Source organism: Aplysia californica, unplaced genomic scaffold (genome assembly GCF_000002075.1).
Source record: "Aplysia californica isolate F4 #8 unplaced genomic scaffold, AplCal3.0 scaffold00100, whole genome shotgun sequence".
NCBI classification, from domain to species: Eukaryota; Metazoa; Mollusca; class Gastropoda; order Aplysiida; family Aplysiidae; genus Aplysia; species Aplysia californica.
In genome coordinates, this window is record NW_004797370.1 from 1247075 (window position 1) to 1259911 (window position 12837).

At 36.6% G+C, this 12837-nt stretch overlaps 1 protein-coding gene across 1 annotated transcript in view; it reads right to left on the reverse strand.

Annotated features, from left to right (window-relative positions):
• The window catches only part of LOC101864054, a 92908-nt gene that overhangs the window by 13613 nt on the left and 66458 nt on the right, over positions 1–12837 (reverse strand). Inside the window, exons 47-60 of the mRNA XM_005095306.3 lie at positions 12465–12585; positions 11926–12035; positions 11061–11178; positions 9785–9913; positions 8729–8856; positions 7275–7471; positions 6266–6390; positions 5071–5328; positions 4288–4453; positions 3368–3577; positions 1789–1933; positions 1276–1414; positions 699–839; positions 206–301 (exon numbers count right to left, since the gene is read on the reverse strand). Coding sequence (XP_005095363.1) covers positions 206–301; positions 699–839; positions 1276–1414; positions 1789–1933; positions 3368–3577; positions 4288–4453; positions 5071–5328; positions 6266–6390; positions 7275–7471; positions 8729–8856; positions 9785–9913; positions 11061–11178; positions 11926–12035; positions 12465–12585 — 2083 coding nt within the window. The remainder of the gene's footprint in view (positions 1–205; positions 302–698; positions 840–1275; positions 1415–1788; positions 1934–3367; positions 3578–4287; positions 4454–5070; positions 5329–6265; positions 6391–7274; positions 7472–8728; positions 8857–9784; positions 9914–11060; positions 11179–11925; positions 12036–12464; positions 12586–12837) is intronic.

Genomic DNA, 12837 nt, shown 5'->3' on the forward strand with positions numbered 1-12837 from the left:
ACACACACACACACACACACACACACACACACACACACACACACACACACATACACACACACATACACATGCATACACAAACACTTGTTTGTATTTTTACTTCTGTTCATTTTAATATGCAAGTCTCCTGACGATTATTTTCCACATTTTATCAAAACATACTACACTGTTCATTACCAGACCAAAACACATTTATTATACTTACTTCTTACAAAAACATCAAAAAAGCACTCTGCTGAGTTGTTCTCTGCATCGTAGGCTACATAAAAGACAACATAATGCCCCTGAGGCAAGGTTTGACCTGCAGAAGAAATTTGTTTAAATTATTTAAATATATATATGTAATTCATATCTTTCAGAATACTTTTTTTTCTAACTATTTACTAAATCTTAACTTAAACCAATAAACAATTCTTTAAAATTTTCTGTTCAGTTTTATCAAACATTTTAAAACAATCTTTCAAACCTCAGAGATATGCGTGTGACTATATTTTCCTCAGCCCACACAATACCCGCAAGCCAAAACATTGAAATATGTGATTTGTAGCATTTGAGTGCCTAGCAGACTGCAACACTATCTTAACTATTGAATCAGAGGGAGAAATATTAAAAACAAACCAGCCATTGGAAAAAGAGTGAGCTTCACATTAGAAGAAGGAATACAAAGTCAAATCCTCCCAATGCAACTTAAATCTTACCTGCTCGATAATTTTGTTTCACCGACACCACTCCCGCGTTGTCAGAGAACTCTGGCTCCTCCCAGTCAACAACAGCAAAACCCATCTCATTGGTCACAATCACCGTCTGAGGACACCTGAGCACCTCTGGAGGACTTTTGTCTGTTACCATGTAGATTCACAGACAAGTTTCATAAATTAGTTTTCTTTCCATAATCAGACATTTACATTCTTTTACAGTGGAGAACGAAAAACAAATAAAATGTGATTGTGTATGACAACTGAAAGCGTTCCAGAAGAAACAAGTACATTTCTGCCTCAAATCTATCAATACTAATTTCAAGACAAGATGAGACATCATTAAAACCAAATTATATATAAGCAGCTGCGAAAACATATTTATCGGTAAATTATCGGTAAAACACATACAAAAAATGCCATGCATCGTAGTACAGAGTACTTTTCGAAGAATTGTTTTTGATCCTGAAGTGTATGCCAATAGGTGAATTTGAAAAAATAAAACAACATGAAACAACATTTTGACGACATAAGTTTGCCCTATACTTTGCAGTTTTTTAATGTCTGAACGAAGGCTTACCAATTACTAGACCACACTGAGCTGCTGTCTGACCCACTGCACACGAGTTCTGTTGACAAGTAGATGGCATGATGACCTCAGTTGGGCCGTTGTTAAAATAATAACTTGCTGTGACCCAGTCAAAAAGGTCACCACTCATCTGAAAGAATAAGTATTGTGCAATTAACAGACTAAGGTTAGTTTTCCACGCAGAATGTTGGTTACAAAAAAAGAAAAGATTTGACAACAAATTGCTCACTAGAGAATTAACTTTTTCTTTAATCAGAAATTATGAAACATGCTTTATCAAGTTTTTGCTGTAACAAGATCAAAAGAAGTTTGAAGACAATCATAAAGATAAGCTGTAGAGACTTTCTCTGACAGCACGTACATGCTTTGAAAAAAGTTTCCTTGAAGCGCACGAGATAAAACACAAAAAGTCATACCTCCACTAATTGAATATATTTGTTTAGATTCACTTGATTACTTAGTTAAATTAATTGGTCCTCATGTTCAGAAAAAATTTGCACTTACCAAATGGTCGTCCTGACAACTGAGTGAAAGGTTGACAATGTCTGTTTCCTCCAGGAGATAACTATACAAGTTGACTCCATGAAAGTAGCCAGAGAACTTCTGACCTTCCTTAGTGTTGAGTGGATGACCAAGTGCAAGCTGCAATCTGTTATACAAATAGCATTGTTGTTGTAATGTTTTAGTACTTAGAAGTCACTCAACAGCTCTTAAAAATCTTTTGATTTGTAAAATGAACAGAAATAGGGCACAATACATTTTTATATAGCCAGTTAATTGAGAATTTTTAAACATGTTTAACCTCCAAAAAGGCAGTGTTGTGCTGGAAAAGTACATGTAAAAATAAAAATAAAACATAAAAGGGGAAAAAAAACAAATGCAACAACAAAAATCACCATATCAGTATTCCTAAAATACTTTCTTTTTAAAATCATTACATGTATTATACATCCAGAGGAAACTGGCAAGACATAACTCCAGCAAATATTTGCGTTATGAAATGACAGAACATACAACCAGAAGCATTCAAAATAAAACATAACACCTCCACTAATCAAAAAAAAAAAAAGGGAAAACAATTATAAAATATGTTTTACTTTGATATTATATTTATCAGACATAACACAAATTTAGCATAGAAGGGAAGTTAGAATCAACAATGTCGAGATAAAACTTATAATAACAAAATGTGTATAAGCGGTTAGTATTCATCTCTGTAAATTGCCTTTACATTTTGATTTCGGATCGCCTGTTTAAGTGGCATTTTCGGTTCTGTATTTCAGCATTTGGGAGTAACGATTTTGTCCGTCCCGAGATCTACACCTGGTCCTGTGCAACATTTGCAACCTATTTTCAACCATATTGTAATTCTCTGTCCAATTCAAAATAGTTACTTTTGTTCACACTAACAAATCCATCAATTAATATTAGATTGAATAAAAGCCATTTAAAGGTAACACCCTTCATCACATCAAATTGGGGGCCTAAAATTGTGGAATCCCTTGCGTACTGAAACAGATGTCAAAACAACATATCATTCCCTACATTAAAAAATGTCTCGAAATCGGTATAAAAACCAAACAAGGAGATACAGTCCTTAATCAACAAAGGCATCCACCTTATTCATTAAGAAAAAGATGTCTAAAGAGGGGATCAACATAAACTACCTAGATGACATGATAATGATCTATAGAAATGATGTATAATAGCATCCCCTGATTCTGTAAGAACCCTTCAAGAGAATAGGGTCACAGTTAATTTACAATAGAAGTAAAGGCTGACACAAAGTAATGATAACTTTGTCAGGTTGTGTGAATGTAACAGAATAGCTTCCTGATGAACTGACAGGTAAAGGACCTCAACTGACAGTGCCTGAAATCCGCAGAATCCTGAAACCCACAGATCATAAATATATTTTTTTTCCACTTGTGTCTCTCCAAAATGCAACTATCTGGAATGCTGAACAGAACTCACATTAGAGAAAATTATCATCAAAGATGGCTCAAAGGATCATCACTATAGTGAAAATTAAACTTGAATGTTGACTTTTTAATGACAATTTATGAATACGTTATCTAAATACCTTCTTCCAAGTTCAAAAGCTGACATCTGACCGTGCAGGAACTTCTCTCCATCTCTGTAAAGCTCCCATCTTGACGGTCCAAACAGCCAGCACTGGTGGTGCCAGAGTCCATCATTTACATCCAGATTGACAATATCTTGGACTGCACTATATGGCAGAGTTGCCGTTGAGCCAGTCAAAGTTAAAACATTGCGGTAGGGAGTTTCATTCCTGACAAAATACAACACGCCAGTGTAAAAGTTGTGGTAATGTAAAATCATGTCATGAGGTAGGTATACAAGCGAATAAATGATGTAAAGCAAGGGTTCTGGAAACACAACTGAAATGATACACAAAATCTAAAAACACACAGGTACATCTGAGTAGATTTTGTAATGATGTTTATGTGTACTATGTTATCATTACAAAGGTCACTCCGACAAGTTAGAAGAAATTGTATTCATAACTCTCCTTACTTAGCAGGAGGCAGTCAATCACAGAAAGTCAACTTTTGATAAGGGACAGTGTAAATTCCTTGTGCACATGTTCTGTCACTGAAGAAAAAGTTCCTATTTTTAACTCAAATGAAACAGCTTAAAGAACTACACTTATCAGGACAGGGATAACAGCTTTTAAAAAAGCTACTGTGAAGGCAAAATCCACATTAGAAAAGAAAAAAAGAGAGTGAGGGAAAAAGACAGGCAGAGAACAGAGACACAGAAAGAGAGAGAGATACATAAGAATTTTATTTTAAAAAGACAGGCAGACTAAAAGTGGTGTCAGCACTTGATACTATAATCTCCACATAAATACCAATCCATTATGACTCACCGGAACAGAAAAACACTTTCATTCTTCAAACAGAGTCCCCCCTACTAATGAGAAGAACCAATTTCCTGATACAAGTTGTTAATTAATCAATAAGACCAAACCATTCTCACCCAGAATCGGTAGTAAGAGATAAGTATTCCACATTAGCCTGAGGGTCCATGAATCGAACCCACAGAGATAATGTAAATCCTTGAACATTTTCCACTGACATGTCTAAAGAAGAATGGGACTGGTCCATCAATCCTTGAAAGAACAGGTCATAGTTTGGAGACTTTTCTGTAAAGCAAAATAAAGATGAAACAATATATTTGCCAAAATTTTAGAGTGTCTAAAAACATTGCTCACTGCAACTTGAAAAGAAAAAATGGATTGAAAATACAGCCATGATCCAGATGCACTTTTGTTGCTAACATATAACAAATACAAATTCCCATACATCCCAAGGAGTCAAACAATTTTTTTTTATGACAACAATCAAAATAAGCATGCATTTGAACTGCATAATGTGAACTTTACAAGTTATGAATGAGATTAGGAACCTTCATTATTATACTTCTTTGTTTTTTAATTTTTCAGGCCTACGTTCAGGCCCATAGGATTGGGGTAAAAATGGTCTCTCTGCTCCTACTACTACAAACAGTCATTAGCAAGTAAAGTAAATGGAAATTATAAGTCTTCAAAGAGCTTACATTTTTTCCCCTAACATCCCTTCTTTAGACAAACAATTAAAAATTTAGCAAAAATAACTCTTCTAAAAAAATTCATTACTTTTACTGTTAATACTTGGTCAAGAAAAAATTAATAAGACTTCTAATACTATCCCTTCCTTATCGTCCAACTCTGTTTTACAGAAAATACGTTTTTCAAAATATGTATCATATAAAGTAAGTTACTTTTCCCACAGTCAGGTCCCAAATAATAAGGCGTGCAGACACACAGTTCCTCTGTCTGGGTGATGAGACAAGAGCCACCATTTAGACATCCTGAGTTTGCCTTACACCCTGGGACAACTTCATTACAGAGGGTGCCTGTATATCTTTCCGGGCAGGAACAACTGAATGAACCCTGGCCATCAACGCAAGTGGCTCCGTTTAAACACGGGAAGGAATCACATTCGTCAATTTCCACACTGCACTGCTTTCCTGTATATCCTGTTAAATAGCAAAAGTGACCAATCAGGCATTAATGTCTAACATGTTTCTAAAATTGAGTACCTTCAAATTTTTTTTTCAAAATAGTCCAAAGAGCATGGGACAGTGATAATTTAATTCTGGCTGATCAGGAAAATCCAGGAAAATTAATTCTGGTAGATGAGATATCAAAGAAAAGCTTCAGGTGGCTGTCCTAACATTTACCCACCAAGAACTGTCAAATAAAAACATCTTAAAGTTAAGACTTATAATCTGTTCAACTCCTTTTATCCTGAACATGCCACCTCAGACAAATTGTTTGTGTCCTGACTATTGCATCAAACAAATCAGCCATTGGGTGTGACAAAGGATGCGTATTTAAAAGTATTGTTATACATTTATTATTTATTAGAGTTGATGAGGCTTGGCAATGTTGTATAGAATTCAGTGCTCTTTTAAAAAGTATAGTTTTGTGAGGAAATCATTATGTAACAAGTCACAGCCCCTTTTTTCCATGAATATTTTGATTTCGGTCTACCAAACCCCAATATGGCACCCATACATGCCCCTAGATTTACTACAGATCCCTGACCCTTCATAAAGCTTTAGGAAAAAATCATGCATCTCCCTAGCAGTTGTTTCAAAACTCAAAACTTTACAGACACTGGAAAATTAACTAATCAACATGAGCTGCACAGTGAAGGTTTACATTTATCAATTGAAAGTACATGAACACAATTCAAATGATAACAAATCTGTTCCAACTCTTCTCTGAGTCCATAATGGAAAAATAGTCAAATGAGCACCCACCTTGCTGAGATGGTCCTTGCCAAGACAGAAGAAACTTTAACCCTTCCATAGAAATGACAGAGGCAGGTCATGACTCTTCAACCCTAATTGATTCTCTATATGGAGATAAAGTAAAAAATATCTTCAAGAAATCTCAATTGCATGTTACCTGGTAAACATTCACAGGTGTAGTCTCCTAGTCCCTCATGACAAGTGCTGTTGTGCTGGCATGGCTGACTGATGCACTCATCAATGTCAAACTGACACAGTTGACCAGTAAAACCCACAGGGCATCTGCAAAAGAAGCAGATAGACAGATAAAGAAAGATCAACAGAGATACAGATATGGATAGGTCGGGGGATAAATCTATAGGAGACAGATTCAATAGATAAAAAGGTACATGAGACAACAAACATCTCCAAATAAAAAGTTATGTATGAGCATGGGAAAGGGGACTTAGGGGAACAATCATACCAACTGCTTAGTGAAAGACTCTGTCACAGTCTCTTTTCAAAATGGCATTTGGCAGAGCCTAACACTAAGCAGTCCATACACAGTGTTAAAAACAACAACCATAACATAGAGATATTTGCAAAGAAACAGGTCACCATCCATGAGGTATTCGAAATATCAAATGCAATGGCTGAGAAAGGGAAGCCTATGGGTACAAAAACTGTGTGTCAAAAGATATCAGTCATATAGCTGAATAATAAAACAACAATGTGAATAACAATATAGCAACAACCACGTGGCGTCTGTGGCCTTGTAGTTAGGCTACTAGACTCGTAGTCGTGAGGTTGCGGGGTCGGGGGTTCGAGCCACGGGCCCGACGTTGTGTCCTTGGGAAAAGCACTTTACACGAATTTTCCTCACTTCACCCAGGTGGAAATGGGTACCTGACCATAGACAGCGAAAGATCTGGTCAGTGTGATAGTGTTTTAGCGCCTATAAATGGCTGCTTGCAGGAAGTGGAGTTTGTTTCAGAATGCTTTCAGGTCTGCTGGGGTAAAAATATAGATTGTGAAGTGCATCGAGCTTGCTGTTGAGCGGGGATTTGCCCTATACAAATGCTATCTATTATTATTATTATTATTATTATTATTATTATTATTATTATTATTATTATTATTATTATTATTATTTAAAAGTGTTAAATGAAACAAGCCAAACTACTAACCGGCACAAGTAGTCATTTATCAAGTCCACACAAGTTGCCCCATTGACACAAGGGTGAAAAGCACATTCATCCACATTTTCTTCGCACAGTGGGCCAGAGAAGCCCGACTCACAGCTGCACCGGAACTGTCTTCCATGTACTGTAGTGCACTTGGCTTTATTTTTGCAAGGGCTGGGTTCACATGGGTTCACAAGCACCTGAAAAAAGGACAAAAATGAATAGATATTCAATAAGAGATCAGATATATCTGTAAAAGAATTGAGTAGAAAGTCCCTGGACACAAAACAGTGAGTCTGTTTTTTACATAGCTGTCTCACTGCTTTTTTTTACAACTTAGAAGGCAGCATCAGAGATATGCATTGTGTTTTAGCTTGCAGTAATCCTGTGATAGATATCAATATGAGTCACCTGCCCAAACTTGAATCTCAGAGATTTTGGCTTCCCAGAATTAAAAGCTGACAGGTAACTGCAACGCTCTTTATGTACTAAACAGTGTTACAAACATAGAATTCTGTATTGCCTTGTGTGAGGATGTAAAGAACAATAGTACTGAGCTCAGGAAAAGGGGAAACACTTCTCTTGAAAGTAACCTCGGTCCCTTTTACCCTCCTCACTCAGCTGAGTCACTAGCATGCTGAAGTATTGACAACTGAACATCCTGCTTTGATTTCATGCATGAGAGGGGTAGAGATTATCTTCTAAAGGAGCCAGAGCCTGTTTATCTATAATGTCAAAGTATAGCAACTATATATGCAAAGAAAGTTCAAACGATGCACACATTCTCAACTCCTAATCTCCGGCAAGCCCCTCCTGGCTCACAGTTGGAAGTGCTGTGCCAGTGAGCTGCTGGCAGTGTCTCAGGTACTTTCCTTTACGATGACTTTGACATAAAATTACTCTTTGGTACGAGAGTTCATACATAACATAAGAAATAGAACTATCAAAATAGGTTCACCTGTATTGATGTAATGACCAATTTTGTGATGTATATGTCAGTCTTAGAGTCTGGAAAATAAGAATGTCCTTTCAACCAGAAGCCAACATGTTCTGATAATTCATTTTGAGTGGCTTATTTTTCTTCTTAACCTAACAAATTAGAGCATGCCCTCAGCCTAATTATCTTTACCCTTATGTGCACCAAACAAATGCCTCAGCATACAGCGGTGCATGTATCTAGCAGCAGGCACACTGAAGCTCAAGTGTGTATATTCAGTTAGCTATGGGGTGGAGATAGAAGAATCACAGAAATCGATGTACGGTAAAGTGGGAAGACATGGAATAAAATCAAGAGGCTAGCTCAGGATAGAGAAAGATGGAAGGTGTTTGTCCATAGCCTATACCCTGGTGTAGGGTGAGAAAGGCAATGATGATGATGATGATGGGGTGGAGATGTTACAGAGATTAAAGCACAGAAAACCAGTTACTATTTTTATTGCAAACGTTATGTAACTCACAGAGCAGTCAGGACCAGTGTATCCTTCTGGGCAGGAACAGAAATAGCTGTGGCCTACATCAAAGCAGCTGCCGCCATTTTCACAAGGGGTGCTGTTGCAGGGCAGCACTCTCTCATCACACAGGGTGCCTTTCACATGAAATAAAAGATAACACAAAATAAGAGATAGGATCAAATAAAGTTGGAACACTATTATTTGTGAGGCAGCGAGGTGAAATCAGGCGCTCGTAAATCATCAAAATAACGAAAGTGAAGAAACTGGCATTTTCCCGCAGGTTTTGGAATTTTTCATTGAATTTTTGGTTTTTGGCTCAACACCTTTCATGCCCATTAAGAACACATTTCTGTGTGGATTTTACTGAAAAACGTTAAATAAAGGAATAAGAGATGTAAATTTTCAGTTTCCATGGACTCTCAAACTAAAAGAAGAAACGCAACTTTGGTGGCCATTTTCTTGCTAATTTTCACCTCTGAAACCAGGCGATCCCCACCTCCTTCATTCGCCAATATCTGGACTTGTACAAAAGATAAAAGGATATTTTTTCTTTCAAAACCAAGGCAAATGGACAAATTTAAGATGATACCAATAACTCCATATGCCCCAAAATTGACGAGCCCCTGATTCCACCACATCTTGACACATTTCCACTTAAACTGTAATGTTAAATGTTATGCTTGAAACACCTTCCGGCTTAACAAAACGTGCATGCTTAACCTTTCAAGCCCTGCCCTTTGAACCTCCCGGACCTGTGCTCCTCAGCTCCTGTGTGTCAATTGTTACATATACCCTGAGGCATATTCAGGGTGCTTTCAATGTACAGAATATGGTAGTAGTAGGGGAAGTCATTCAGTAGTGCACTCTGACCCACTGGGTTAATCCCAGGAAAGAATGTTGCATTTGCTACATTATAAAGAAGAAAAGTTAAAAAACGTTGCCACTTGTAGAGTATTATTTAGCAAATTAATGTTTCTAAACATATCCCCGTCAGAAATCCTGTATATCATAACGAAATCCACCTATGAGACTACATGAGTGGGAAGGCATTGGTAGACAAACCATTCCATCCAAAAAGACATGTACACTTGAAGGCATCCTCATCATTTTCACATGTGTTTGTACCGTCTGGACTGCAAGGTAATGGGGAGCATGGATCAACAGGAAGTTCACATCTTGATCCAGTGTACCCTAGGAAAATATGAACGTAGAAGAAACAATGCAGATCATGGTGAAATCAGGTGTTTGACAAAATAATGAAATTAGAGAAACTGACATTTTCCAGCCCCTTGGGCAGTTTTTATTTATTGTTTTGTTGTTGTTTTGGGGGGTCTTCTGCTCACACCTCATATGGTCATTTAAAAACACATTTCTGTGAGGATTTTACTGAGAAACGTAGATCAGAAGTACAAAAAATGTTAATTTTTAGTTTCCAAGGACACTCTAGCTTTGGAAATCACCAAATTTGGCAGCCATTTTCTTACTAATTTTTACCTCTGACATTAGGCAACCTTTACCTTCTTCAATCATAAATATCTCGACTTCTATTCAAGATAGATTGGTATTTTTTCACCAAAAGCAAGACAAACATACAAGCTTTTACATGATACCAATAAATCTATATGCCCAAAAGTTAATGAGTGCCGGGTTTCATGTTGTGTCAAACCTAGATGGATCACCTAGACTCAGCTTTTTTAGGGACACAAACATGAAGTGATCACAGATATACACTACCACAGAGCACACAAGTAATAAACTGTCCATTAATACTTTGACCGATCTGCACTCTTCCCTAGACTGTCCTCAACAGGGTGGCATCTGGTAAGTGACAGAAGTCAGGAAAGTCAGGAAAGCAATTTTGAAATTCCAGCCCTTACTTCAAACACTGTGTTAGACCTTTCATTCAGGAGCTGATACCAGGGACAACATGCTAGATCACATACAATCTGCTGTATCCTTAGATATTTTCTTTTTAAATATTGCAAGTTCAAAACACATTCATATACAACTGCTAATAAGTTACTTGGATTTATTGAAAAAGTGTATAGGCCTACACATGATAGAATGTGCAATGTATGATCCAAAAGATAACAAGCAAGAAGGACTGGCGATGTTTATTTCAGGACTGGAGATGTTTATTCATAAGCTTTTGAAGTCTTTTGCAATATGTGACTCCTTTTTCCCATTTTTGCAATCTAATTGCACAATACTCATCTCATTTAAGGCACCCTGAGCCTGATTTTCCTGAACATGAAAGGTACTAAAGAAATTTTAATAATATCATTATTTTTATTATTAGGCCTATTCATTAGCTTTACATTCCTTTCTAGTGCTTTACCTTGAGCACACAAACAATGAAAATCTTGCCCCGCCTTGACACACGTTCCACTGTTCTGGCATGGAAGTGATAGACAATCGTCAACTTCAATATCACAGTCTCGTCCTGTGTAACCAGGCTTGAAATATGGGGATGAAAATACAGACAAAAGTGAGGAAGAAGTCACAACAAATCTTTTGTCAAGATCTTTATGCCAATACCAAGATGATGCCATGCTGTCTTTGTCACCTCAAGAAGTTAAGCAGTTAGAGGGCACTACTGGAAAGGTCTACTTCTTTTCTGCTGTTCTGCGGTTATTGACTGTTTGCCTTGCTTTTTTCAAATAGTAAAAGACAATTAAAATGTCAATATTCTTCTATAACCCAACCTGTCACTACTCACTCTCCAGCTCTGAAAGCACAGTTTCCATATTTTGTAGCCTGAAGAATATTTTCAGCCATTCCTGAAGCTTAATATTTAAACTTTTATAAATAAACCTTGCCCTTTGAGAAAAAAAGCCAATTTCTCCAGTTTACCTTAGCTAACATTCACTATTTCTAAGTGAGCAAACCCAATATATGTAATATGTCTATACTGATTTTGATACTGAATTGTCAGTTGCCATCCATTACAAATACACAATATACAAAAAAGAATAGGAACTTTGAAAATAAATAAAAAAAGAAACATTTTCAGGTCTCTCCAAATTTAGAGAGAGAGTGATAAGACTGACAAAACAAGAAAAAAATATCAAAGACAAACAAAGGAATTAAAGCATCAAAACGAAGTAAAATATATTTCAAATGTTTAATTTTGGAGATATCAGCATGCGTTTCTCAGCCCCTGAAAAAAAAAACAGACCAGTAAAACACGTGACAATACTTACAGGACAAATACAAGTATAGCCGTTGATTTCATCCTCACAAAAGCTACCATTGTGACAGGTTGAGCTGGAACAGTCAAATATATTCTGCTCACAAAGATCCCCTGTGAAACCTGAAAACAACAGCAATGATGTTCCAGCATTATGCATTCTCCAGTTGATAGGTCAACTAACTTTAGCCACTTTGATCACAAACAACAGAAAATATGATTTAGAAGAAGTAATTACAATTGCAGCAATACATTAGCGATCTAATGATAAAGGATCAGTAAACAGACCATAGACGTAGCTTGACATTCGTAAAAATGGCATTGCTACATCAAAATAGAAAAAATTAGTTGAAAGACTTATAGTTTTGTTGTTTTTTTAATTGAGGAAAAAAAACACCTAAATTATATGACAAAAATTGATTCAACAAACTGAGACAAACTTTCAACCCCGGCTTCCTCAGCTTGGAGTAGATATTTAGTGCTGAAGCCCAATGACTCATATACCTTGTTTATCCTCAGAAATCTAATTCTTTCTCTAACTTGGTGACCTACCTAGAGGACAATGACAAGAGAAGGTGTTAAGCCCGTCCACACAGCGGCCCCCATTCAGGCAACGATTCAGGAGACAGTCATCAATGTCAGTCTCACAGAGGGGACCCGAGAATCCATCCACCTGAACCAAAAAAAGCTCCAATACTTATTGAAAGCATCATTGCATAAGAACTATCTTGAGGTAATATCTTTATCAAATGAAAACCAGCAGAATCAAGATGCGAATAACCCTTTCTTACTATAGATCCCAAAACACCTGTTTTATTTATGCAAGAAATAACATTTTGTCCTTATTCTTTATCCAATTCTTGTTTTTTAGGAAAACAATAGACAAAAAAAAATTATTTCTTTACTTAATGCAAAACATTATATT